Below are 26,537 nucleotides of genomic sequence, written 5' to 3'. Positions count from 1 at the left end.
AAGCTTTTTCCCTGTGTTTTCTTCTAAGAGTTTTCTAGTTTTCCCTCTAACATTGAAGGCTTTGATCCGCTTTGAGTTAATTTTTATATGTGGTGTAAGGTAAGGGTCCAACTTCATTCTTTTGCATGTGGATATCCAGTTTTCCCAACACCATTTATTGAAAAGGCTGCCCTTTCCCCATTGAATAGTCTTGGTACCAGAAGGGGAAAATGGTGGAAGAGTCAAAGTTTGACACTTGCCTGTGGCTTATTTCTGTGATCATCAGAGAACACTAGACATTGAATATTGAATCTGTAGCACAAGCCTACAGTTGGCAGTTGGTCCACCTGGATCTCTGTGGTGAGTAGATTTCCTAGGGTTGTTTCTTTGTTTACTTGTCTTTCCCTCCTATTTCAACTGTATCTTTTTCCACTCCTTACAGTTCTGAGATAAAGGAGAATAGGATAACAAGGGAAGGGAATCCTTCCACAGTCCAGATCATAGTAGGTAGAGCTGTGAGGGCAGAAGTGCATGTAAAAGACTGGCTGATTTTCCATTTTTCTGATTGGAAGTACTAGAGTTTTTCTAATAGAAAGGGACAAATGTTAATTTTTAAAATACTCCATTTTTTTTTTTTTTTTGCGGTACGCGGGCATCTCACTGTCGTGGCCTCTCCCATTGCGGAGCACAGGCTCCGGACGCGCAGGCTCAGCGTCCACGGCTCACGGGCCCAGCAGCTCCGCGGCATGTGGGATCTTCCCGGATCTGGGCACGAACCCGTGTCCCCTGCACCGGCAGGCAGATTCTCAACCACTGCGCCACCAGGGAAGCCCTAAAATACTCCATTTTTAAGGGTCTTCTGAAGCTGCTTATCCATGAGAGATGGCAGAACCTCTTTGGGTGAGCCCCAGTGGCAGAGCCATGAAATACTTTTGTGTCCTGTAGGAATATTCCTAACGCAACACGTCTAGAGCTGAGAGCAGATAAGCAAAGACGGTGGATAAGGATGCCTGGCTGGCTGGCTGCAGCCCAAAGTTGTCAATCACCCCTTAATGTTTACAGAAGCAAAAAGTCAATGTGTAGTTGTTTTAATTTGACACACTCTTGGGTTGAGAGAGTGTAATCGCTGGAGGGGACAGTTAAGTGGCTGTGCTCCTTGTCTGCTCGTCTGGGTCTGACTCCTGTGCTGAGCCCTTTTCTGATGAGTAATGAATTGGGTTAAATACCGGCGTAATTGCTTGCTTCTGCATACCAGTCCAGTGATGCCTTGTACTACATTTCTCTCTGCGCTTGCCTGAGGCTGTTAGGGTTTATGCTGCAGAGAGTCCGTATGTTCATTTTCATGAATCAGTGTCGGTTTTTGAAAAGCAGTTGTTACAGCGCTAAGTGGACTGTAATAAATTGCACCCCCTCCAGACCCGCTGGAGTAAATCAGAATTGCTTATATCCATGCAAGTGGTCTTTTTAGTGTAAATGACTTTCTGTTTACTTATCAAACCGAATGTTTGTCTCCAAGAAATGGAGGCAAATGATTTGCTCGTCTTGTAATCCTGTGAATTACATTTTGCTTCTGTTAAACCAGAGAGGAAACAATGTGTATACTTAGCTAGGAAAAATGTCTCCCCACACAGTAAGTGAAGTTATTCCAAAGTCGTTTTCAGGGCTGGAGACACTTTATTGCAGGAAGTAAACCAACTCTGGGTGTCAACCTTGTCTCCATCCGCTACTTAAAATGTGCCAGAAATGCACTGAGCTCTGAGAAGAGCATGGTTTCTTGCCCAAGAAGTTTCTAAGCAAAGAAACTAACTTTGGGGTCGTGTATTTCTCTCTTATGTACTTCGACTGCTGAGAGGACACTGTGGACATGGCTGTATTCATTCCTTTTGAGAGTTAAAGTGACCAGAGGTCTGAGCCTCCATGGTTGGTAGGCAGACGTTACAGAGTGTGACTCTGGTGGCTCTATTATCATGAAATCTGTTTCACATTTAGTGCTAGTTGGAAGAAATATCTCATGATTTTCTTTTTTTTTTCCTTTGGTTGGACCATTGTCTTCTTTCACTTAATTTCCCACGGGGCTTGCCAGGGCACCTTAATGGTGTCTCAGTGACGCACTAATAATCTTTTATTTTTATTATACTTTCTCTTTATGCTTAACACATGCAAAACTTGCCATTTTAACCACTTCTAAGTGTAGGATTCAGTGTCAGTAATGACATTTACAGTGCCATGCAGCCACCTGAGGTTTCTCTAGGGTTGAAGGCAGTCACTGGTCGAGGAGGTGGTGGGGTGGCAGGGTTGCCAACCCCAGGGTGCCCTTCTAACCCGCCCACCCCTTCACTCACCATTGCCTCACCCACAGCATTCTAGGGCTACCTCCAAGGTACCAGTGACACCCCGTTCATCCCTTACGTATCTTTTCCCCAAAGAATCCTCTTTGTTTACGTGATGCCTGGATCCTGACCTCACCCCTGCCCATCTTCTGTGTGACCTGGCTAGTTCAGCGTCTTCCTTTCCAAAGTGACCCTGGTGCCCAGCCCTTTCTGCTCCAGGGACCACTCACCAGGCCACTGAGGACCTCTTTTTTAACTGTCTGCCCGTTCTCTTGAGCTTACTCCCAAGTGGAACAGTATTCCAGAAATAATCTTAACTCCCTGCCTGGTCCCCACAATGTCCCTCATTCATCAAGTCCTCTTCTGTAATCAGCCAGCTCTCAACTCCTCTATCGCCATGTTTTCCAAAATGAATGACAAGAACAGGGTGATTTTTCCCTGGTCCTATTTTGAAATTTGAATCTTCTCCACAAATACTGAGAACAGTTACTTCTATTTTCAGTTGCATATTCTTTCTCCTCATTCATCCTTTGACCTTTACTTTTTTCTTTATTGGCACTCAGCAGACACCACGGTGGCTGAAGAGGACTTTGCAGTATGCTCTGTGTAACTCCTAGTTCAGTGCTTCATACAGGGTTATTGTTATTATTTTTACAAAAACCAATATACGCTCATTGGGGAAAAATCAAATAAGATAGAAATATATTAAAACCAGAAGTTTCATAGTAAAGTTTTATAATTTCTTTCATATAGATACTACACATTTTGTATTCCTTCCCTCCCCAGTGTACGTTATGCTGATATACATTAATACCTACAAGAATGGTTATCACATTTCTGTCAAATGCCTCTTTTGGCATCTATCAAAATAACCATGTGGTTTTTCTCTTTTTAATGTAGTAAGTCACATTAATGGATTTCCTAATGTCGAACCATCCTTATATCCCTGGAATAAATCCTACTTGGTCATGAGGCGTTATCTTTTTAATACATTGCAGGATTCAGTTTACCTGTATTTATTTAGGACTTTTGTATTTACTCATAAGTGAGTAATGGCCTTTTTTTTCCTATTTTGTGGTATCTTTATCATGTTTTTTGTCTCATGGTTATAAGCTCATAGGATGAAACAGACGTTGTTCATCTTTATTCTCTGAAGAAGTTTAAATGACATAGGAATAATCATGTCTTTGTGTTTGAAAGAAATTACTCATAACACCATCTAGGCCTGGGTCTTTTTCAAAATGGGGAATGTCTTGATTAACTCTTCTCTTTTATGGTAATCTATTGGTATCTAATGAACTCTTTTCCTCACTTAATGTTGGCAGTTTTCTTTCTTTGGAGAGAACTATACATTTCACTTTTATTTTCAAACAGTGATATAAAATTGCTATAACTGTGGTTGGAACACTATACCTGTGGTTATATCCACTTTCTCATGTTTAATGCTTTTCTCTTTGTATGCTTATTTTCTGTGTTCATCCTTAGATTTTCCCAAAGGTTGGTTTGTTTTATTGGTCATTTCATATCACCATCATATGAGTTTGTTCATGTATAGATTTTTTTTTTTTTTCTTTTTGCGGTACGGGGGCCTCACACCGTTGTGGCCTCTCCCGTTGCAGAGCACAGACTCCGGATGCGCAGGCTCAGCGGCCATGGCTCACGGGCCCAGCCGCTCCGCGGCATGTGGGATCTTCCCGGACTGGGGCACGAACCCGTGTCCCCTGCATCGGCAGGTGGACTCTAAACCACTGCGCCACCAGGGAGGCCCCATGTATAGATTTTGATTGGCATAACTTAATCTGTTCTTTAAGAGATTTTTGAAATTCTTTATTTCTACATATTTCTTTCAATACCCACTGAAAAAAGTGGATATTTGTGGTAGTAGAGCCAACTGGCTTAAAGAAGTTACTCCCCCAGTATAGTAAGTAAATGGCAGAACTGGGATTCACACTGAGATCTATCACTTCCTCCCACCCCCCATATTATGCTGCTTCTTGAGGTATAAAGGATGTCTGTGTATTAGCTTGGGGTCTGCTTAGAAGCAGAACTCAAGACAGGACGGACTTGTGTGCTGTAGTGTATTGAATGGTAATTCCAAGTAGGAAGAGTGAGGGCAGGAGGAAAATCCAACATCCAGCTGTGTTACAGGAGTCATGGTGAGCAGCAACAGGTGTTAGATCTGGGACCTTCTGGGGAGCTCCTAGAGAGCCTCTCAGAGTCCTCTACCTGAGGATACTACAGCAGGAGAGGCATTTATCCACAGGCTCCCACTGCCATTGGCTGAGGCATTAAGCCCCCTCACTTCTGATTTGCACATGTGCTTGAAGGAGCATAGTGTCTGTGGCATCAGAGAAGCCTGGGGGCAGGAAGTAAGTGGCCCACGGTCCACTCTGTACAAGGTGCCGCCACAGGGAGGTGAGTTGAAACTTACATGGAGGATGCCAATAGGATGTTCCTTGGGCGCAAAAGGCATCTTTTACAGTCTATTTATAGGAATATCATTGGAACTCACCCGTGACAGTGTGTTTCCCCAACTCTGTTTTCCATGGATGTTAACACACATAGCCACCTACCACTTATACCTTGGATTTGGGGTACTATGAGTTATTTTTATTTCCTTAAAGTCTGAAATTCATTGGGAGAGTGGGATATTATATGATCCATTTCCAAATGGACTTCCTTTTCATCTGAAACATCTACCAGGGGAAAAGGGGGCCTGGGAGGATTAGTTAAAACTAATGTGTTGAAGATTTTCCAGCAGATTCCAATTTACTGATGAAGTTCCCCATTCTAGAGAAGATTTATTTTGGTTAGGAAAGGCAGAAAAATCACCATGAGAAAGAAGCTGTTTTTACCTTTCTTAACTGAAATATATCTATTTAAAGAAAAGGTGAATTTAAAGGTATGAAAGAATGTGGTTTGCTTTGGGGCCTAAGCACTGATTTGTGTTCAAATTATTTCGTTTTCCTTTGTATATTTGCATAATGGTTCAGAGCATTGAGTTTGGTGTTTCCCAAACCTGGGCTGTCACTTAGTGCCACATGACCTTGGGCAGGTGTCATCCTCTCTCTAAACCTTAGTTTTTCCATCTGTAAGTTGGAGGTGATAGTATGCATTTCATGAAGTTTCTTTTTAGTGTGAATTAAGTAATGTATATAATGGGCATAGCACTGCATATGGCACATGGTTAGGGCTTAATAAATTGTAGTAACTTGTATCGGTTTTTCATTAATTCCATGGTCTTCTTAATTGAATGTTCCGGATTGGTTTTGAGCCTGCCAGAATTCTTAGAAAGGTTACGGTTGAAAGTGTTCCAGGCAGGACCAATTCCAGGAGTGAAAGGGAATGATCAGTAGTGTTGCACTTTTGTCATTTCTCCTCCAGTATCCTCGCAGTAAGTACACATATACATGTGGACTTTTTCTTACTTCTGTAGCCTACTCCCTTCTTGCCCGTGCCTCTTTTTTTTTTTTTTTTTTTTTTTGCGGTACGCGGGCCTCTCACTGCTGTGGCCTCTCCCGTTGCAGAGCACAGGCTCCGGACGCGCAGGCTCAGCGGCCATGGCTCACGGGCCCAGCCGCTCCGCGGCATGTGGGATCTTCCCGGACCGGGGCACGAATCCGTGTCCCCTGCATCGACAGGAGGACTCTTAACCACTGCGCCACCAGGGAAGCCCTGCCCGTGCCTCTTTTGAGAAAAAACAATTTGATAAATAACATGGTAAAATAATACTGATTTTATGTCTTAGTCCTCCTCAGTATTTGAATTTTAAAAGGACATCAGTTTTTATTCTGAAGAAATGAATCTTAATGGTGGAATTTCAGATATTTTGGTCCTTGGGTGGCAGGCATATTTTAGGGACAGGATCTCTTTTCCCCTGATTCTCAAATCACTCTTTTGTAAATAACCACCTCTTTTGTATACATGGAACCAAGTCTGCTTCAAGCACCTTGGTTGTTACTGAAGTGCTTTAAATTTGGCTTTATTCCAAATACCATATTTGTGACCCTCTCATAATATCACACACTTATAATAACGTGGTATGTGTCACAAAACGTTGCTATTTTATAATGTTTCAAACATAGACATTATAGTATATTTTTATTCTAGTTGTCAGTTGTTTGCTTTGGAAGGTGTATGACTACTTATTAACAAGATAAGTTAGTAAACTAGTGGCCTAAGGTACATACCCGAAAATGACTAACTTAACCTAAGGAATTGTCCTCTGATAAAGACCTGCTGTATTAAAACAAATTGGGAATAATAATGATACCCGCTGCACATTTTATCAGTGAGTTAGATCTTTTGCAAAGTAAAAGTTTCAAAAATCAAAATAGTTTAATTAGTTTATATGAACAATATAACTACTGTAGTTAATGTGTGTTTTTTCTTTCATTCTAGTTTGCAGTCAGCCATTTCATACTCCCATCAAGATGAAACTTGCTATACAGCTGTCTTTTGTACTTTGTTCATCTAAAAAGCACTCTTTAAGTCAGAGATTTAAAAGAGATCGGTCAAAAATAACTTTGGAAAACTGGTTTTTAAGAACATGATTCTGAATGTACAGTTAAAATAACTTTTTTTTTTCTTAACTTGATAGAGCATTGCTGTTTTGATTTTCTCTGTAATTCCTGACAAGGTTTATTTTTTGAATACACATGCGTATTTTTCCACCAGTTGTAATCTTGGTGTGTGAACTGTGCTATGGCCTACTCTTCCCTTATCTCACTTATTTTAACAATTATATCAAGAGCTAAACTCTTAATATGTCATTTCAGACTTTTTGCTATGAGGATATGTGTTTTTGTAGAAATACATAGTTTGCTTGGCTTTTTAACGTAAGGGGGGGTCATCATAGTGAACAGATCGTTGTTCAAATCTACTTTTTTCAATCAACAGTTGGTCTTAGAGACCTTTCATGTTGGTGCATGTAGATCTACTTTATTCTTTTTAACTGGTATGTACTATTTCAAAGTTTGGAAGGATCATAGTTTATTGGTTAATTTCCTTCTTTATTGACAGTCATGTTTTAAATGCTGCAGTCTCCTTGTACACAGGTGCTGGTGTTTTTCTGGGGAGATGCTAGGAAGGGACATTTCAAAGAAGCCTGCGTTTTAGATTGTGTTAAATACTGCCAAATTATCGCCCAAGACTGGCTGGACTGGTTTACGTTCCTGGCGGCAGTGCATGAAAGTACCACTTTCTCCCAAACCTCTGCTACTGTGATATTTGAATATATACATTGTTGTCTATCTGGTGGGTGGACAGTGGCATCCAGTGCGTCTTATATCCATCAGGAAGCCAGAGTACCTCTTGAGAGGCCTTGCAGTAAGGGAGGTACCCTCAGCCAGCATCTGGACAGTGCCTGAGATGCCTAGTGGCTGGACCGTTTCGTCCACCACTTCTCCCTCATCTCCCCACAAACAGAGTACAAGAGCAGGTCACAGGGGTCGCAAGACAAGCCCCTCCAGTGTAGTCCATCCTCCCTAACAGCCAACTTGGGCTGAATCCCAGTCAGTCTCCCTATAAAAACAACGGCTCATATGCACGAGCAGAGGTGCTTGGAAAGACTAACAGTTTTCATCTCTTGTAGCTGAGTTCTTCTTACTAGAGGATCTCGTCTTGGAGAAAACAGACCAAAAAACAGGAGAAGGCAATTCTGCCTGCTTTCTTGTTGACATAGCGTGGGGGACAGTTATATTTCCACTGCTGTCTCCTTTGTAAGAAAAGTTGAAGATGTGTCCTCTGTCTGTAATAGGTGTGTGTCCAGGTCTGCGAGGTCGTATTGGTCAATAGTTCAGATTCACACAAAAGAGCAGTGATTGACACTCTTCTAAGGACTGGATTCATAGACTGAGCCGATCGAGATATCAAATAAGTTATAGTGTTAGGAAATTCATTGTGAAAAGTTAGCTAATGATCAGATTTCAGCCAAGTCTCCCAACAAACTCAGCGATTGATGTGAGGCAGAGGCTGTCACATGTCACCGGAAGGTCCTCTTCTGTATCAGCACAGAGACGGAGGAGGTGAACCTCCTGTTCAGTGGCTGAATCCCAGTGACTGGGAAAAGCTTAGTACATTATTGACAGAGAGAATGTTAATGTCTCCACTAGGGAAGAAAGGTCTCCATATCTTCAGGAGTAATCACTTGATACTGAATTAGTTCTGTTTTGTATTTGATTAATTCTGACTTTAAGTAGGCACTTAAGCCTTTGAGCTTAAAAGAAACGGAGATTTCAGAAGTCGTTAACACAAAGAATTTTAGTTCTGAGAGAGCAGTTTGAAGCCACTGAGCTCAACCCCCTCGCTTTATAGATGTGGAAACTGAGGCCCCAAACATGACTCGCCCAAGGGACTGTATAGTTTTACAAATTCCGTAGAATCCAGGAGTGTATTACTGACTGCTAGCCGTCCCGACGCTCTGGTTTTAGATTTGAGCCTGAACTGGACTGTGTTAGCTTTGCTGATGGATAGGTTTTCCCGCTGGTGGCCCCACCCAGTCAGGCCCTGTGGCGTTTCTGTTAGATGTATCAGGAGCCCTTGATACTGCTGACCGGGAGGTGCTGGAGCTTGCTGGGGTGACTGGTTCATTTTTCACTGTCTCTATCCTGCCTTCATGGAAGGTCATAGGAGGTGGAATTGGGTAATTACTTATCTACTCTGAAAACTCTCCTGTATGGATCGGCCCAGAATTCAGCCCTCTTGTGCCCCTTTGTGCTTAGTGAACATGAGGCCTATGGGAAGGATCCACCTTGGAGCCCACCTACACCCTGCTGTCCTTCCTCCAGGTGTGCACTTTGCTGAACTCGTCATCATTATCTTAAATCAGATGAAGGGAAAAGTAACACTTTTATATTAGTAGGGGTCTTCTGTGCCCCTTTCTTCTCCTCAGGCCAATGTAACTTGGGAAAAGTAAGACCCCCTTTTAAAAAAACGTTTATTTATTTATTTATTTGGCCACGTCGGGTCTTAGTTGCGGCACATGGGATCTTCATTGCGGCATTGGGATCTTTCAGTTGTGGCATGCGGGATCTTTAGTTGCAGCATGCGGGATCTGGTTCCCTGACCAGGGACCGAACCTGGGCCCCCTGCCTTGGGAGCATGGAGTCTTAGCCACTGGACTACCAGGGAAGTCCCTAAGACCCCTTTTATTGATATCACTCTTTTTGATACCTTGGTTTCTGGTTGCTCTCAGATTCCCAGATCCTATGGTTCTGTTTCCGACTCTCCTAGCAGAGGCCTGGGGGTCTTGGTAGAAGTCAGCATCCCCCCACGGCCCCTGGCAGCCTCCCTGCTGGCCCAGGAGAGAACATCCCTCCTCTGTGCTCTGCTGTTTCGGAGCTCAGAAGGCTCTGCAACAGGGGGTCGCCTTTGAAGAGGCTGCAGGGCTCTCCCTAGTGTCTCCTACTTTACTTTCTGAAACACCTGATAGGCAGCAAATGGATACCTTTCCCCAGCCCTTCACTCCGCCGAATTACATGTTGGGTCCCTGAAATCTCTTTTGCTCGGAAAGTAGATTGAAAAGATGTGGGAGTTGGGACCCCCTGGGTCCTTTCCTTTCCTTTCCTGGATTCATTTTCAAAAGGCAAACCTGCAGCTCAGGTGATGCTTGGGTCAAAGCTGTCTTCTTCAGCAAAATCATGGCTTTCTGGAGGGGAGCTTGGGCAGCAACTTTGTGAATATGAAGAAGTGGGGGGCTCATGGCAGAGGGCTCTCTGGGTCGTGTCAGCAGAGTAGGCTGCGTGAGAAATCAAACCGGTAAACCCATCGTAATGTACCGCGGCCTTGTGGTGGATGGTCCCAGGTTCCAATCCTGAGTACAGAGTCTGGCTCTGACTCTCAGCACTTGTGTGACCTTGGATGTGAATCACCCTCTCTGAGCCTCAACTTTTTAAATTTGCCAAATGAGGATATTAATGCCCACCTCCCCAAAGGGTTTTTGTGGAGATGATAAATACAATGCCTGGAACATGATAGGGGCTCAGTGAATGATAGCGATGATTATTAATAATTATGCTAATAAATAATGTGGGCTGAACCTCATTTCACAGGCCTGCTTACCTAAGTCAGCACTTAGCAGCTCCTGCTGGGGCCGGTAGTCCATCCTTCCTAAGGAGTCCTGTTTCATTGCCCCAGGGTCTGCCAGCCTGCACTCAATAAAGAAAACAGTTTACTCCTACAGTGCAGGAGCAGAGAGCGGTGCTCCTGGCGGTGGCCTGTTTTCTTTGATTTCCTTTTATCCTTGCTTTCTGTCTTTTATATCACTTTTTATTACTATGAAAACAGTACATGTTTATTAAAGCAAATGAAAACCTGTGATACCTGATAGTCTGTTTTTTCACAAAAGGTTCTAAGGACTTTTTAAATAAATGGATGACCTTGGTTTAGCACTATAAAAAATTTCCCCCTTAACTACCAACCACATTCATTAGCTAATGCTAATGTTTGTGTCTTTTTTCTCACCATTTTATCTGGTTCAGTGTTACAAATAGCAATATTTCCTAACGAAAATAATCAGAAGTTCATTTTATTCTCTGCTCTGACACATACAATCCTGGAGCCTCACTGAAGCACTAGAAAACATGAGACTTACTGTTAGCCGAAAATAACTGTCTTATAATGTCAGTTCTTTAAATACCAGTCGTTTTCTGGTTAGCCACAGGACTACATTCTAATTAAGCTCCTGGAAAGCAAGTGGGGGGGAAGCTGATTATCAGCTTGAGATTCTCATACTGGTAGATACTTTGAAAGGCTGTGACACCATTCTAGGGTGGGGATGCAGACCAGGCTGGGACCAGAACCTTACTCAGCAAGGATGCGTCTTTTCTCTAAATTATGGAAACCTGACATAGTAAAAGTAAAACTCTAGGATCCACCCACTTAATAGCAGTACTTGCTGTATACTGAGCGGTATAGGCAACACTTTAGAAATTTGCTCTGCCCCAAAAGGTGACATCTCTGCAATGTCTAGAAGCCACCGCTTTGAAATGAGGATACCAACAGGAGGTTAGAGCCCGAAGCCTGAGTTCACCTCTTGAGTGAAGTAGTTTAACCGGATGCCTTTCATCAAGAGTAAACTCTTGAGAGAGTAAGCAGTAAACTGAGAGACTAGAACTGTGTCTGGAGGGGTTGGGGGGAGGGGTAAGGTGTCATTTGACAGAGAGGAGACCAGGGGAGAGGATCAGGGAGCACCGGATACCTAAGAACAGAAAAGAAGTGCACAGAGGTGAGGGAGGCGCAAAGGGTCAGGTAAAAGGGTAACTGAGAAACAATTCACCTTCCTCCTGATTTTGGTTCAGATGGTGCCTGGTGTACCTGTGAAGTACTTAACTGCTCCCTTATTATGGAAAGGGAAAAGCAGAGGAAGGCATAGTGTTGACTGAATATATTTTAGCTGTAATGACTACAGCCCTTAACATTATTGTTGTCCATGAACGAATGTCCAGAACTGAGGTGTACAGTGTCCAGTTATTGCCCACAGTCACATCACCAGTAAGAATCTGCTCCCAGGTGTCTCTGATTACAGGTGTCCCTGGTTTTTTCCCTATGAGAACAGAGACTTGTTTTATTCATGGCTGTGTTCGCTTCATCTACGATAGCGCTGGGCACAGAGCAGATGCTCAAGACATAGTCCATGAATTAAGTAACCAGTTGGCGCCACACTGCCTTCTTTAATGCTTGAGAAGAGCGTTAAGACATAAAGTGGACCAGCGGTAGTCACTGTGTTCCTGGGCACTCAGCTCCCTAAGAGGTCTCTTCCCACACCTTGAATATGAAACAAAGCATGTTCTGAAACTTATGCTTTAAAAATTACGGTGTAATCAAAAGGCTAGGCAGCACATAAACTTGACAGTTGATGTAATTTAAATAATGTTTCTGATCCCCAGGAAGCTTGCAGATAACTGTGGAAAGCATTTCCACATGTAAATTTGTCACTTTTGAGATGAGCTGGTGCCTTCTGAAACGAGCAGATTCCTTGAGCTTGAAGGAGCAGAGGTCGCCATTTGGTACTTGATTGCCCTTTGCTCTAAGCTTTGAGGGCGGCCAATAACGCTGTGAGTGCCGGACTTTCGCTCTTGTTTTCAAATTAAAGATTTAATTACAGTCTTCACTGAAGATGAACCAAGTGTGAAAATACCTGATCTACTTGGAATGTGGGATCGAGGAGGAGTGTGTGGGTTGGAATCAGTGCCTGGGCTCTTAACTGCTTTCAACAGTAGCACTAAGGGTGCAATCAATTATGTTGTGGCCAAATGCTGGCCTGTTGGTTAGTCAGAGTCAGTGAAATTTATATTCTTCTTTATCATTTTTTTAAAGCTGAAAGGTTTTTTTTCTTAGTAGTTACTCTGATAGACTACAGACTTAAACCTGCAAGACTTCAAAGGTTTGAAAGATACGCATCTTTGAAATTTGTGGAGACTTGGCTTTGTAGATCAGTACATGGTCATTTTGTATTAATGTTTCAGGTGTGCTTGAGAAGAATGTGGATTGGCTCATTGTTGGGGCCAGAGTTCTATGTCCATCTGTAGAATCAACCTTATTTATTATGCTGTCACATCTTCAGTCAGTCAGTCATCAACCAATCAACAATAATGAAAGCCATCTATGCAAAAATCTGTCCAACGACACCATATTACCTATTTTTTTTTAAGGTCACAGTTTTATAAGCTTCTTTTGTTCTGGAGAAAAAAATGTCTGTATACTGTTCAGTCTTCCAGCTTCTGTCCTTCTGGTATTTCTGTTAGTGTCCAGAGTGAAGTTACATCCATCCAAGGACTGGGTTTAAGGATAGATTCATGAGGTCACATTAACTTGCCATCACTGAACAATGATCTCTTTTGCATAAATGAATTTTCCAAACAACTCATAATTCCTCCCGTGATTGCCAAAGTTCTCTGCCTCCCACTCTCTGATGACAAACGTTTACAAAATGGATTCCCTTCTTTCTCGCCTTCTGTATGCTGAACCTTTCTTGAGGGTTCAGGTTCATTGTCACAGAGATCTATTTTTGTACTCTCAGCTCTTCAGAAGTCTCCATAGGTGTTTGTTTATTTATTTATTTAATTTATTTATTATTTTTTTTGCGGTACGCGGGCCTCTCACTGCTGTGGCCCCTCCCGTCGCGGAGCACAGGCTCCGGACGCGCAGGCTCAGCGGCCATGGCTCACGGGCCCAGCCGCTCCACGGCATGTGGGATCCTCCCAGACCGGGGCACAAACCCGTGTCCCCTGCATCGGCAGGCGGACTCTCAACCACTGCGCCACCAGGGAAGCCCCATAGTTGTTTATTTAGAAAGAAACATCTTGTTAGAGATATGCTTCTGGAAGAATAACTAACTGGCCATACTGGGATAAATTAAGATGAAGTAGAAAAGACTGGACAGGGCAACCAGATGCTAGCAGATGAGGGTAACCAGAAGGGAGGGATTTGCAGGAGGGCTCTGTGCAGTTCAAGAGAGCGGGACAGAGCAGTGGCTTAGGTTGGGGGGTGGGTCTGAGAGAGCCTGAGCTGCAGGTGATGTGGGCACGCTCAGGACCCAAGAGAGGAGAAGATGGTGGGTTCAGTTCTAAACAGGTGAGGTTCCATTGCAGGAAACTCATCCAGGTGGAGATGTTCAGCCAATATTTCATATACAGAAGTGGTTCTCAGTGAGAACTCGGGGCAAGAGAGAGGAATCGTGAAGTCATTTGCAAGGAGGTGATGTTTAAAGCTTATGTGGATGAGAGGACCAAGTGGAGTAGTTTGGAGAGTCTGTGTCTAGGGCTGGTGTTGGGGAAGGATGGTCCAGGGGGGCAGAAAGCCTGGAGGGCAGCTGAGGGGGATGAAGGGGAGAGGACATGTTAGGTGTCAGTGCTTTTGAGCAAAGAGGGAAAGACTGCAACAGGCCATTGGCTTTGGGGAGCAGCAGGCTATGGGTGACCTTGAGAAAGCTTTTCTGGGAGTGAAACAGCTACCAGTTTGCCGGCCATAACCCAGTGAGGAGTGGGCAGTGGGCCAGTTCTTCAGTTAAGTTTGGTGATGATAAAACAGAGACTGGGTGGTAGGTCAGGGTTGGGGAAGAGAGGACGACGCAGTGCAGGAAAGGATTAGTGTAAAAGGATCAAAAGACAAAATCCCACACTTCACACCCCTTAGGATGGCTGTTATTAAAAAACAAACAAACAAACAAACAAAAACCCCAGAAAATAACCAGTGTTGCTGAAGAGGTGGAGAATCGGAACCCTTTTACATTGCTGGTGGGAGTGTAAAATGGTGCCCCTGCTGTGGAGAACTGTATGGTGGTTCCTCAAAAACTTGAAAATAGAATTAACATACGATCCAGCAATTCCACTTCTGGGTATACACACAAAAAAAGCGAAAAGAGGGACTTGAGCAGATATTTGAACACCAGGGTTCATAACCAGCATTATCCACAAGAGCCAAAACGCAGACACAGCCCACATGTCCACTGATAAATGCCTGAGTGAACAACATGTGGGCTGTGCTTAGAATGAAATGTTATTCAGCCTGAAGAAGGAGTGAAGTTTTGTCCCATGCTGCAACATGGATGAACCTTGGAGACATTATGCTAAGTGTAATAAACCAGACACAGAAAGACAAATACTGTATGCTTCCACTTTATATGAGGTACCTAGAGTAGTCAGCTTCATAGAACCAGAAAGTAAAAGGGTGGTTACCAGGGGCCGGGCAGAGGGAATGGGGGGAGTTATTGTTGAATAGGTTTGGAAAGGTGACAAAGTTCCGGAGATGGTTGGGTAGTTACGGTTGCACAGCATCGTGAATATATTTAATACTGCTGAACTGTACACTTCACAGTGGTTCAGATGGTAAATTTTACATGATGTGTATTTTACCACAATAAAAAAAAGTTTCCTTAAGCAGAAAACAAAATCCTGAAAGGAGACCAATTTTTTTGACCATTGGGAGGAAGAATTAAATGAAAGTTGTCTTATACTTTGATAAATACCTGCCAGTGTTGGTTTCCTTCATTTAGTTCAGAACTGAGCTTGGTTGACCAGCACCAGCAGGTCCTGCCCAGAAGCTTCTCGCTCAGAGAGAACATAGGTTGTTCTGAGAAGTCCCTAAAAGAAGGCTACAGTTAAGTTTAGTTTCAGACAGGATGTAGTTGGGGGGAAGAAAGAAAATCTTTTCTTGAAAGCAAACTAAAATACTTGCCAAGACGTGAGGTCTTCTCTCCTGAAACAATTAAAAAATATCATAAACCCCTGGAGAGGGGAGGGCACACTCACATTCCCTGAATGCCTTATATCACCCCCAGATTAAACCTCTTTAGCACTGAAGTCCTTTCTTGGGATCCAGTTGAACAGAAGGCATTTTAAACAAATAGAAAAATGTTTTACGAAAGACATATATGATTTGTTTTTTTAGCAGTTGGGGTCTTATGCAAAGTGTGTAAATACTCTTTAGGAAAAACATAGTTTGTGCTACTTTCTTGTTTCTCTTCACCCTTAACATGGGCCGTTCCAAAAGAGCGTATTCTTGAGCCTGTAATCTGAACTATCTTACCCACCCATGATGGCTGTGTTGTAATTAGGACGTAAAACAACCTGTGTGACTGAGTAAGCATGTATTCTCCTGTCTGGAAATGCCTGGAATTTTCTATCCTGATTGATTTCATCTGGTATATGTTATTTAAATGTGTCCTGGTGTTTGCTTCCTTCTTCTGTACCAGAGAAAAATACTAATAATTACTCATTTTAAATTTCCTGTAACCCTAGTTAGAAAGAAAGAGAAGGAAAAGTTGGCATAGTATTAATAGCCAATAGTGGTGGAGTTTTGCGTTTGATTTTTGTTTTTTTGAAGAAGGCATCATCTCCTGATAGTAAAGGTAAAATAATTTACTGGACACAGTCTTCTACCCTGCTACTATAGCATATCATTTGGGGCACAGTATTTCTTTTCAAATTATAAGCTGCAACTTTTACACAAGTTCTACTTGTGAAATGGCTTGTGAACTTTCTCTTTTATTCATTTCATTGCAAAGTATCTGAATATTTTTTTAACATCTTTATTGGAGTATAATTGCTTTACAATGGTGTGTTAGTTTCTGCTTTATAACAAAGTGAATCAGTTATACATATACATATGTTCCCATATCTCCTCCTTCTTGCGTCTCCCTCCCTCCCACCCTCCCTATCCCACCCCTCTAGGCTGTCACAAAGCACCGAGCTGATCTCCCTGTGCTATGCTGCTGCTTCCCACTAGCTATCTGTTTTACATTTGGTAGTGTATATATGTCCAAGCCACTCTCTCACTGTGTCACAGCTTACCCTTCCCCCTCCCCATATCCTCAAGTCCATGCTCTAGTAGGTCTGTGTCTTTATTCCCGTCCTGCCTCTAGGTTCTTCATAACCTTTTTTTTTTTTTAAGATTCCATATATATGTGTTAGCATACGGTATTTGTTTTTCTCTTTCTGACTTACTTCACTCTGTATGACAGACTCTAAGTCCATCCACCTCACTACCAATAACTCAATTTCATTTCTTTTTATGGCTGAGTAATATTCCATTGTATATGTGTGCCACATCTTTATCCATTCATCTGTCGATGGACAGTTAGGTTGCTTCCATGAAAGAGTCCCTCAAAGCCATACGGCTGAAGCTGCACATCTTACATATTTTGTTAAGCGGCATGTTTTATCAGAGATGATGTAATTCCACAGTGAAAGGCTGACTGCAGGCTGGTGGATTAGCCGGAAACCGAGTTCATTTCAGGCCCCAGGTGAGAAAGCAGCTGCATTCCCTCTCCTCATGCCTGGCTCTCCTGGCAGTGGTGTTGACTCCAAAACTTTAATCTTTTTTCTTAGTCTTAACTAGAGTCCCACGAAGGTGGAGATTTTCATCACACATTACCCTTTAAGGTTGAAGCATCTGTGATTCTTTCTTCTCAGTGTGAAGGAAGCTCTCAGCAAAGCTACTTTAAAAATGTCTCTTGTTGCAAAATACCTGGACAGAGCCAACCTAGTTTCTAGGCTGGCGAATGCCGCGGCAGGCTTTGTGGGTTTGATTTCTTTTGTATCTGAGAAAACCGCTTTCCCAGAATCAAATGGGAACTCTCTTCCAGAGGTGACTTGTGGAGCCTCTTGTTAGCCTGGTCTGCCTTGGTTTCTGAGATGATCACACACCTGTTTAAACTCTGTTTTCAAATGCAGTTGCACCTGTGACCACCCAGCCGTGGTACCATATGTGGTTTGCGTTGCAGAGTCCCCAAGGAACGTGGTCCTGCAGGCTCGTCCAGAGCCAGGCTCTCTGGCTGAGGTCACGCCTCAGGGTGTGTTTGATGTGGCTTTTCTCCTTGTGTCGGTGCCCAGAGTCCTTCCAATAAACACAGACAAAATGAGACAAAGCCTTTGCACTTTAAAATCGTCAAAACTGGTTTTAGACTTGAGACTCTCTTTGCCAGTGTGTGGGTTAGCCCTGTTTTGTGGTGGCAGCATGTCTTGTGAAGACCACATTCCATGGGCTTTCTCACTCCCCTATCCATTATTAAGCACTTGCTGGGTACACTGCACCGTGCTTGGTAGTGTACGGTAGATGTTCTTGGCCGAATTTCAGTTTACCAGGTGTTAGTGTTTTATCTAATAGACTTTCTGTTTCTTTCTCGAGGAGGTTCCCCTTGCTCTGCTGGTTTAGCCAAGTCCCTTCCCCTTTGGCCCGGCCTCAGGTAATGTCATGTGTACCTGAAGTCCCGGGAGAAAACACAATATAACAGGCTTGGGTTTCAGTTTGGAATTCATCTTTACTTTTAGCCTTCTGCTGTGTAAAGAAGGACGGATAAAGTAAAAGTCACCTTTCTCTGAACACTGAAATTGAAATTTGTCTGAAAACATTCAGGGAGGTTTGAGCTGTGTTGACACTAACTCTTTTTTTTTTTCTTTCCCAACCAGTGTTTAATAAAAGTCTTACTAATTTCTTGGTCCTGTCTTAGGCAGTGGAGGACAGAGACTAAATCACACTCCTTCCTTAGGGAAGTGCACAGACTCAGGCCAGGGGAGAGGAGTCTTCACGTTTACAAATGATTTTGTCATTTATCATCTCTTCTATCCTCGGAGCAACTTTATGAAATGCATCATTATTACCTCCTTTTACAGTGAAAGAAATTGATGCTCAGAGATGTTTACTGAGGTGCCATGTCTGATGGCAGAGCTCATGGTCTTTCCACACTTGTTCTCAGGTGGCCACTGTTGGGAGCTGGGCCCGGGAGCAGGACCCCCTCAGCCTTCCTGCCCTTGTCAGTACACATATGTGGTGGGAAAATGGTCTGCCTCTTCAGAGAGGAGAAGGTGGACCAGAGATGACAAGTACTCAAGAAAGACTAAGCAGGGCAGGATGAGTATAGATGGGGGCAGCTGAGGGGAGTGATGGTAGGAATAGAGCTCAATTCGGACCACATCCGGTGCTGAGGTGCTGCGTCTGTGGGACACACATGTGGGTGACCAAATGGTACAGCTGTGTACAATGGTAGTGTGGGCTTTTCAGATGCATCGGGCTTAATGGGGCCCCAAAGCTCTGTGTGGAACCATCCTAAGTGCTGTACTGTGTCCCCATTGTACAGCTGAGGAGATAGAGGCGTGGAGAGGGTAAGGCACTTGCCCAAGGTCTTCGGATAGTAAGAGAGGGTCTTCTGGCAACACCCATACTCCTTGCCCTAGCCCTGCTTTGTCGCCTTGTGACTGAAGGTCAGCTTCTGGTACCCCAGCAAGCCTCATCCCATCAGGGCTCCAGGTACCCAATAGTTGTAGATTAGGAACAATGAGACCCCTACTTCTTTGGGGACATTGAAGCCTGTACCTAGTACTTCCCAGAGTTTTCAACCTTTAGGACAAACTTTAGGCTCAAAAGAAAGATTCTTCCTGCTTTCAAATACTGCTGCCTGAAGGAATGGTTGGCTTGATCATTGGATAACAACACTATTTTTGGTCTGGTATGTCCAGAGGTATTCTGCTGCTTCACTTTGATTGGACACCTCTTCTCAAAAAATGAAAAAGCCAGAGCTTATGTAACGAGGGACCTGTTGTCCAAATGAGGACCAGGTCATTTGCCTCCTAGATTTGACACTCTGGCTGTCATGTAAGCCCCAAGTGAAGTAAAATGTGTATCCCTGGTTCCTGGCTCTCTCAAGGCACATTATGTGTGGCCTGGAGGGAACAGATCTTGTACTAAATACCGATTGGATTCTGGCACCTTCAAAGGCAAGGATCTTCTAACGTGAAGACACTGAAATTGAAGACAAAGGAAGTAAAGAAACTACTATGTACTCAGTGATGATCACAGTGACCTGTTGTTAGCCTCATTTTACAGATGAGGAAACTGGTGTTTAAGTTCATTGCCCAGGTAGTTTAGGGGATTTCTTCAAGGTCGGTGTTGTGGTTATTTCAGTGATGAGGAAAATAGAGCAGAATTAGTCAGTGTGAGGATTTATCTCAGAATGTTGTCATGAAAGCGAAGAAAAGGCCACACTCTGTTTAGGTTTTGTTACTGAGTATATTTTGGTTAAAACACAGTGAATTAGAGGATCTTTGAATCTGTGGATTGTGTGTTTCATCCAGTGCTGCCTTCATGGATGACACACGTCAGCTGAGCCGGTCATAATGAATTACCCGTCACATACGCACTTGCTCAGTTCAGAAGGAGTGCAAGAAGAAATATCAGTGAGAAAAGGCTCCACAGCTCACGGTGCCACTTTGGGCGTGAGGGAGCACCCAGGAGCATTACCACTGCCAGTAGACAAGAGGGTTCTGGGGAGGTGAGGATTGACGACATGCTCAGGGTGTGAGTCCCTGCCAGGGTAGGGCCGCTGTCACAGGCACATCACTTATTCACGTGCTTGCTTTGAGACTCGAGTAGTTTTGGGGACCCGCCCCCGCCCCCCATGGAATAAACAGGGAGTGTGGGATCCCAGCAGCTGCCCTGCCGTGGTCCAGAAGAATCTGTCGTGGAGGGTGGGGGTGGGGGGAAGAGGAGGAATGCCTGCACCCGAGGTAATCCTGCCCGCGTCCCAGGTGAGGTGGAAGGCTGAACGGGGTCCCTTCTCTTTTCCCTTTTTGTGTGCATTCTTCCCTTCGTGTGTCCGTTGAACTCCGTAGGTGGTAAGGTGGTAGGTGGGGTGCGTTATTCCCTCGTTCCTTGAGCAGCAGGGTAGCAGTCTGCAGTGCCAGCAGGGCCAGCCTGTGAGCCCCGGTCCTCACACTGTCTCCCAGGGGCTGCCAAAGGAAGCTTGATAGGCTGCTGTTTGTTTTGAGAATTAAGAAGTTCTAGTGTTATCTTGTGTTGCATCCGTGTTACACATGAAATTTAGAGAGAATGAGGCAGTGTTGATAGTGGTTAAATATGTGCTTTCTGTTATCGGTTCACCTTGTCTGTAAGATGGCTTTTCCTAGAGCTTGCCAAGGCTGTGGCAGCAGGATCAAGGAGGAAGCACCGATCACGCGCCTCTTTCCATCCACAGGAACTCTCCTTTACGATGGCTTGGCCACTTCTCCCTACACTGTGCACAGGGCTGAGCTGGCCCCTCTCAAAACTGCTGTTAGATTTCAGACTGGCAATTAAGGTAATGTTTTCAGGGAAAGCGTAATCCTAACCAGACTCTCTCTCTAGCCACTACTCTTTTGATTACACACAGGTGGAAAAAAACACATTTAATTGTTTCAAAGATTATTATATTTTTGGTAAATTTATAGTAAATGGGGGCGATTAATAAAGGGCTATTTTATTCTCAGCTTGTGGTTTCTAATTACATCAGTTACAGCTTAGCCTTCCTCTTCACTAGCGTGCAGGCATGGACTGGAAAAGAATGAGCTAATCCTTGATAGATCAGGTGGAATAAAGATCTCCATTCATATCTTTACCTTTTATCCCTTCTTCTGAGTGCCAAGAATTAATGCTGTTTGAAAGTACAAGCTGAACCTGCCAAGCTTCGGACAGCTAAGATAATCCTAGTTATTTTAAATGTTAGTGAGAAGAGTAGCAGTTCTACTCTGGAAAAGAGTCCTATTGTGAAACATCAAATATCTGCTAAGTGGTATTGATTGGACATGATTTTATTTCCAAACACTATGGTTATCATGAAGCGGAAGAATTCATTGTTTAAGACATTTTCATCAGCTTTTCATCAGACTCTTAGGCTTGCAAACTCGAGGAAACCAAAGAGACCTGTCAGTGTCTAGGTGAAGAGTTGCTAACAGTTGAAGAATGCCACTTGCATTTTTTATTTTTAAAATGGTTTCTTAGTGGGAGCTTAATAGTGTTTAACATCTAGAGGAAGAACAATTTTTTCTCAAGCACGAATATCCTGTTTCTCACATCACTGGAAGAGAATTGTTCGTTCCGGTCCACCGACTCCCAACAGATCATTCAAGTTAAAAGTCAGGGGTCTTTGCAGTGTCAAAAGATTTAGCAGTTAGATTGGGCTTTGTTTTGTTTTTTAGAGAGGTGGGTTTGGGGGGTGGGCGCAGTCTATAATATTTTCCAAAAAGAATATTGGTGGTTAGATGGCATCACTGAAATCATCTTTTTTTCCCCCTCAGCACTGGTAAGAGTGATTATGTGTAAGGTTTCTTTGTTTGTTTTAAAATAATAATGAAAGACCGTTTAGCTGCTGTAGACAAATAGGCTAGTAGAGAGAAAACAGATAACAGGGTCTGCTGGTTCAAACCAGGGTCAGCCTCAGAGGTTTACCCACCTTTCGTTGTAACAAGAAAAAAGATCAGATGGGCACTTTTTCCTTTTTTTTTTTCATTTTCTTGCTTTTAAATCTCTACTTCGGTCTCCAGGAGTCATTTCTTCCATTTCTGTAAATGCTGGGAGCCTAGTGATGATTACAGGGTAGCATAATCCTGAATTGTCTGTTGCCTGTGAAAGCTTCCTGTCCCCCGTCCCCAAACCCCACCCCCCAGCGCCGGAGCAAAGCACTCACGTCTTCGCTCATGCAAATAGTGGTGTGCTGAGCATCGCCCGGCCAATTATTCTTTCTTTCTTTGGGTTTATTCCCCAGAGTGGAATTACCAGGTCAGAGGGTATGAACAGTTTTACGGTTCTTATTACATGTCACTAGGCTGCTGTCCAGAAAGATTGAACCAATTTCTAGTGCTACCAACAGCGTATCTTTCCCCACAGTCCCGTGGACAGTAGGCATTAGCATTTTTACAAAATAATGAAGAGGAACCTTTTGAGTTGAAATTAGCCCTTCTGCAGAGCTCATTAGAATCAACACGCAAAAAAAGAGAATTTTGGCTTTTTAATTTTTATTGGTATAAAGTGATTTAAAATGATCGGTTGTTATTCTTCCCCCCAGTAAAGTTTAATGAAACTGCATTTAAATGAAGAGGGTACCTTCATCTTTAAGGATGATAGTAAAATAAATTTTGGACATTAGTCACTAAGATAAACACTAAATCTTTGATGCACTTGGAACTACTTTTATGAGGTGCTACACAAAATGAGTTAAACAGATACTGTCCCTAACTTCAACATTCAGAGACAATGCTAAGCCTTTAACAAAAGTGAAATGAACATGGATTTAAACTTTGAGTGGAGAAAAGCTTTAAGAAATACAGGTATTTTGCAAAACAGGTTGAGTTCATTTATTTGGATCTTCTCTGGAGTGCAGTCATGCATTAAGTATGCTTGGAGCCTCCCTAGTCTATGCAGGTGACACCCTCTGCACATCTTCACACCCTCAGGTCAGAGGAATATTTTCCAAGAAAGTACCCACAAGGCAAGTGAGAGCAGAAGGGGGGCTCTCCCCAAGTCCTTTCTTTTGCAGAATTCCCACCCCTTGCTTTTTCAGTCACAAGTCTGGCCGAATGGGGGAGGCAGGGTGTTTGTGGCTGGGCTGGGAGCATCCCTAGGTCAGCTGTTAACTGTAGGCAGAAGCTCAGAACATGTCTGGAGAACGCTTTGCCTATTCCTTTATAGCCTCTGCATGAAGTTGACAAGGGTCAGTTATTTTACCTCCTCAAACTAACACAGAGATTAGGACGGTTCAGTGGCCAGTGACTAAATGTGACACCCAAGGGTGGGGATGGTGCAGGGGTGAGAACAAGCCAGGAGGTGGGGCTGACCAATGTTGCACTGCCCTTGGCAGCTTCCACAGGGCCTCCTTTGTAAAAAACGGGAGAACAATTCTCTCAGTGAATGGTTTGAGGGTTAAATTTACATACGCATTAAAGTAGGTGACATACAAGAAGTAGTAAATGTTCACTCCCTTCTCCATCTCTTCTGTACAGAGAACCTTCTGTCACTGGCTTGAGATGGGGATGAGGGTGGGCAGATGAACTCAGACTCTGGTTGGCCCTTAGTTGGCTCTCCATATCCTTGTATAGTCACAAGATGTCAGAGCAGAGTCTGCTGTCTGTGTAGATACAACATCCTTGGGCATGTAACACAGTTCATAAATTATCTTGGATTTGCAGGGAAATTTAAATCCATATAACAGCTCAAATTTAGTAAGAAGCCTTAATGAACAGTGAGAAAATGAAAGCTTCAGGTTTTCTAGGTTCAAATTAGTACTCTTTTTGTTTAACTTAGTAAATCTAAACACATATTGCCAATATCAAAAGTAAATTGTGGGCTTCCCTGGTGGCGCAGTGGTTGGGCGTCCGCCTGCCGATGCAGGGGACACGGGTTCGTGCCCCGGTCGGGGAAGATCCCACATGCCGCGGAGCGGCTGGGCCCGTGAGCCATGGCCGCTGAGCCTGCGCGTCTGGAGCCTGTGCTCCGCAACAGGAGAGGCCACAGCAGTGAGAGGCCCGCGTACCGCAAAAAAAAAAAAAAGTAAATTGCTTGTCAGGAAATTACCTACACTGTTTTCCAAATTTTTTAACTTACTAAGTTTTCAGAACATTCCTTTCCTAATTGGATATTGAGGTAGGTATCCCAAACTGTCCATCTGTCTGTCCATATGTCACATTAGAAGAACGGGGCTTTCTCAGATAATTTGGTCCAGTGGAGTGGTTAAAGATCCGCTTCTTAAATCCCAGCTCTGTTCTTTTATTTCTGTGTGGTTCCACTAGCTGCAGCAAACCTCGAAACCCATAACAAGCGTAAATAGTGTTGTGTTGTAAAAAGGTCTCTTTTCAGCATGGTAATATACCTTATTAAATTCCAAACATAATAAGTATTGATGGCAAACACATCAGGACCCAGTACAGCTTCTACTATGATTTAGTTCTCTACAAATGACTTCAGCACTCAGCTCCCAATGCATTTTGCTAATTACATCATAGATTTCCCTATTGATGAACACAAGCTGAATTAACACAGGGGCACTAATGTACCCTTTCACCATTATTGTTGTACAAGAAGCCGTGGCAGATGCTGGCAGTTAGTTACACAAACATTAGTATTAACGATTGGCCATTTGGAATTGGTGACAAACTACTGCCCTGCGGAATCCTGAGGCTGAAACCAATCAGGAAGTTAATGAGGAGAGAAATTACCACTGCAGCTTCCCCTTAATTACATTCACACTAGGCAGGAAGGGAGTTCTGGGGGTGGATCTAAACTCAGCTAAGGTTAAGAAGGTCAGAGACCCTTTTGCTTAAATTTTGTATCTACTGTGGCTTGTAAGCTTGCAAAAATTGTTCAACACATTATTACTTTTGCATCCTTCATATTTAATGTCAGATTCCTAGTGGAGTTTTATGTTTATAGGTTTGCTGTTAAAACCTTTACCTGACTTCTGTTTTAGTGTTGTATAATTCAGTTTCTTTTAATTTTTGGATTTTTTAAAGTTTCCTTCCCATTTACTGCTTTTGACTTTTTAAAAGTTAGGTATGCTTTTTAAAAGGTATGTACACCTTCCCCCAAGTGTTTGTTTCCCTCTGTCCAAGAGAACTAACAGGAAAATTGATAAGCTATCGCTTTCACTTGCTAGCTACTGAGAAACTAAGGTTACCTGTCAAATGGTGGAAATACAGGGGTGGGGTCTTGCTTGGGGTAATTTGTCAGATGGATCATTTGACAAGACTCGTCAAACTATTAGCTTCGTTTACATAAAGGGGTGGGGCTCAGTGAAGGGTGGAAATAGTATCCCCAAAGAGGGGGGAGAAGACTGTTTTTTGTTTTTAATGAACATAAAATTGAAACTCTGCTACTTAACTTGCCTCTTCAATTAAATAATACTGTGCAGAAATACTATTTTTTATTCTAAAGAAGCACTGGGGATTTTAATGAGTGTCTATGAAAACACTTTCAACTCCGAATAGAAATTGCAGAGCGCCTTTTTCTTTGTTGGAACCTAATTGCACGGTGAATGTAGAAAGACTAGCCACTTTTAACGCACTCTTCTCCGTCTCTCCCCACTTCCCAGTATTCTCGCCACCCAGCAGTCAGGATTGTGGCTTGGTTTCCCTCTCCACCAGCTCTTCTGTTAGTAACGACAGCTCAAAGGGAGTGCTCGAATGTGAGTCTGCCTCGGAGCCCAGCAGTTTTGCGGTCACTCCCGTCATCGAGGACGACGAATAATCCGGCACCCTGATGCCTTTGGCCATTCACCTGGAGTGGCAGGTTTATTCCGTTTATACACAGGGTTTGTTGTTAACATTTTGCCTTGACTCACACCAACTTAACTGTTGAGAAGATGTTTGGTTTATCGCCTTAGAGCTTAGCCCAGAGGCTAGAAGACATTTGGAATAGTTTACTATCTGTGTCTACCGTCTGCACCAATTAAGTGCTTTGCTCACAAAGTTAAATATTAGTGTCCCTCATTTTTTTTATGACACTGGTTTACATGTAGTTTTCAAGAAATACAATAATTCACTCAAGTAAAGCAGTACATTTGCACCTAAATGTGTCAACTACTTTCAGTTTTAAAATGAAATCTTAGGTGCCTCAGATCTTTTTTTGAATTTTAGTATTTTAATAAAAGTGCTAAACCATAAATTTAGCCACGTTCCTGACTGGTGAGAAGAATAGAGTTAGTGATTATGTTAGAAATCTGCAGAAGGTTAAATAGAAATAGTGTGTGTGTTTGTGTTGCTGTTAGAAAAGCCTAGCCCCGACCCCATCCCCTCAAATCCAAAACGTGACTGAAACAGTCAGAAGAAAAAAATTAATGACTTTAAGAATTGCTACCTTTTCTAAAGGGTAGTTTGAAAACAATACAATTTAAAGTAACCCTGGTAATGCAGAGTTCCTGAGTGTTGTTTCTAGAAAAATATAAGAGTTTATGATGCACATTCTACTATTTAAAAAAATGGATGCAAT

General features: G+C 43.1%; 1 protein-coding gene across 2 annotated transcripts in view; it reads left to right on the top strand.

Moving 5' to 3' along the window:
- The window catches only part of DMRT1 (doublesex and mab-3 related transcription factor 1), a 105,017-nt gene extending 79,221 nt beyond the window's left edge, over positions 1-25,796 (top strand). For both annotated transcript variants that reach the window (XM_065879377.1, XM_065879378.1), the window contains one exon: positions 25,642-25,796. In XM_065879377.1, coding sequence (XP_065735449.1) covers positions 25,642-25,796 — 155 coding nt within the window. The remainder of the gene's footprint in view (positions 1-25,641) is intronic.
- Positions 25,797-26,537: the final 741 nt, after the last annotated feature.

This window comes from Phocoena phocoena, chromosome 6, assembly GCF_963924675.1.
Source record: "Phocoena phocoena chromosome 6, mPhoPho1.1, whole genome shotgun sequence".
NCBI classification, from domain to species: Eukaryota; Metazoa; Chordata; class Mammalia; order Artiodactyla; family Phocoenidae; genus Phocoena; species Phocoena phocoena.
This window is presented reverse-complemented; position numbering and strand designations above follow the sequence as displayed.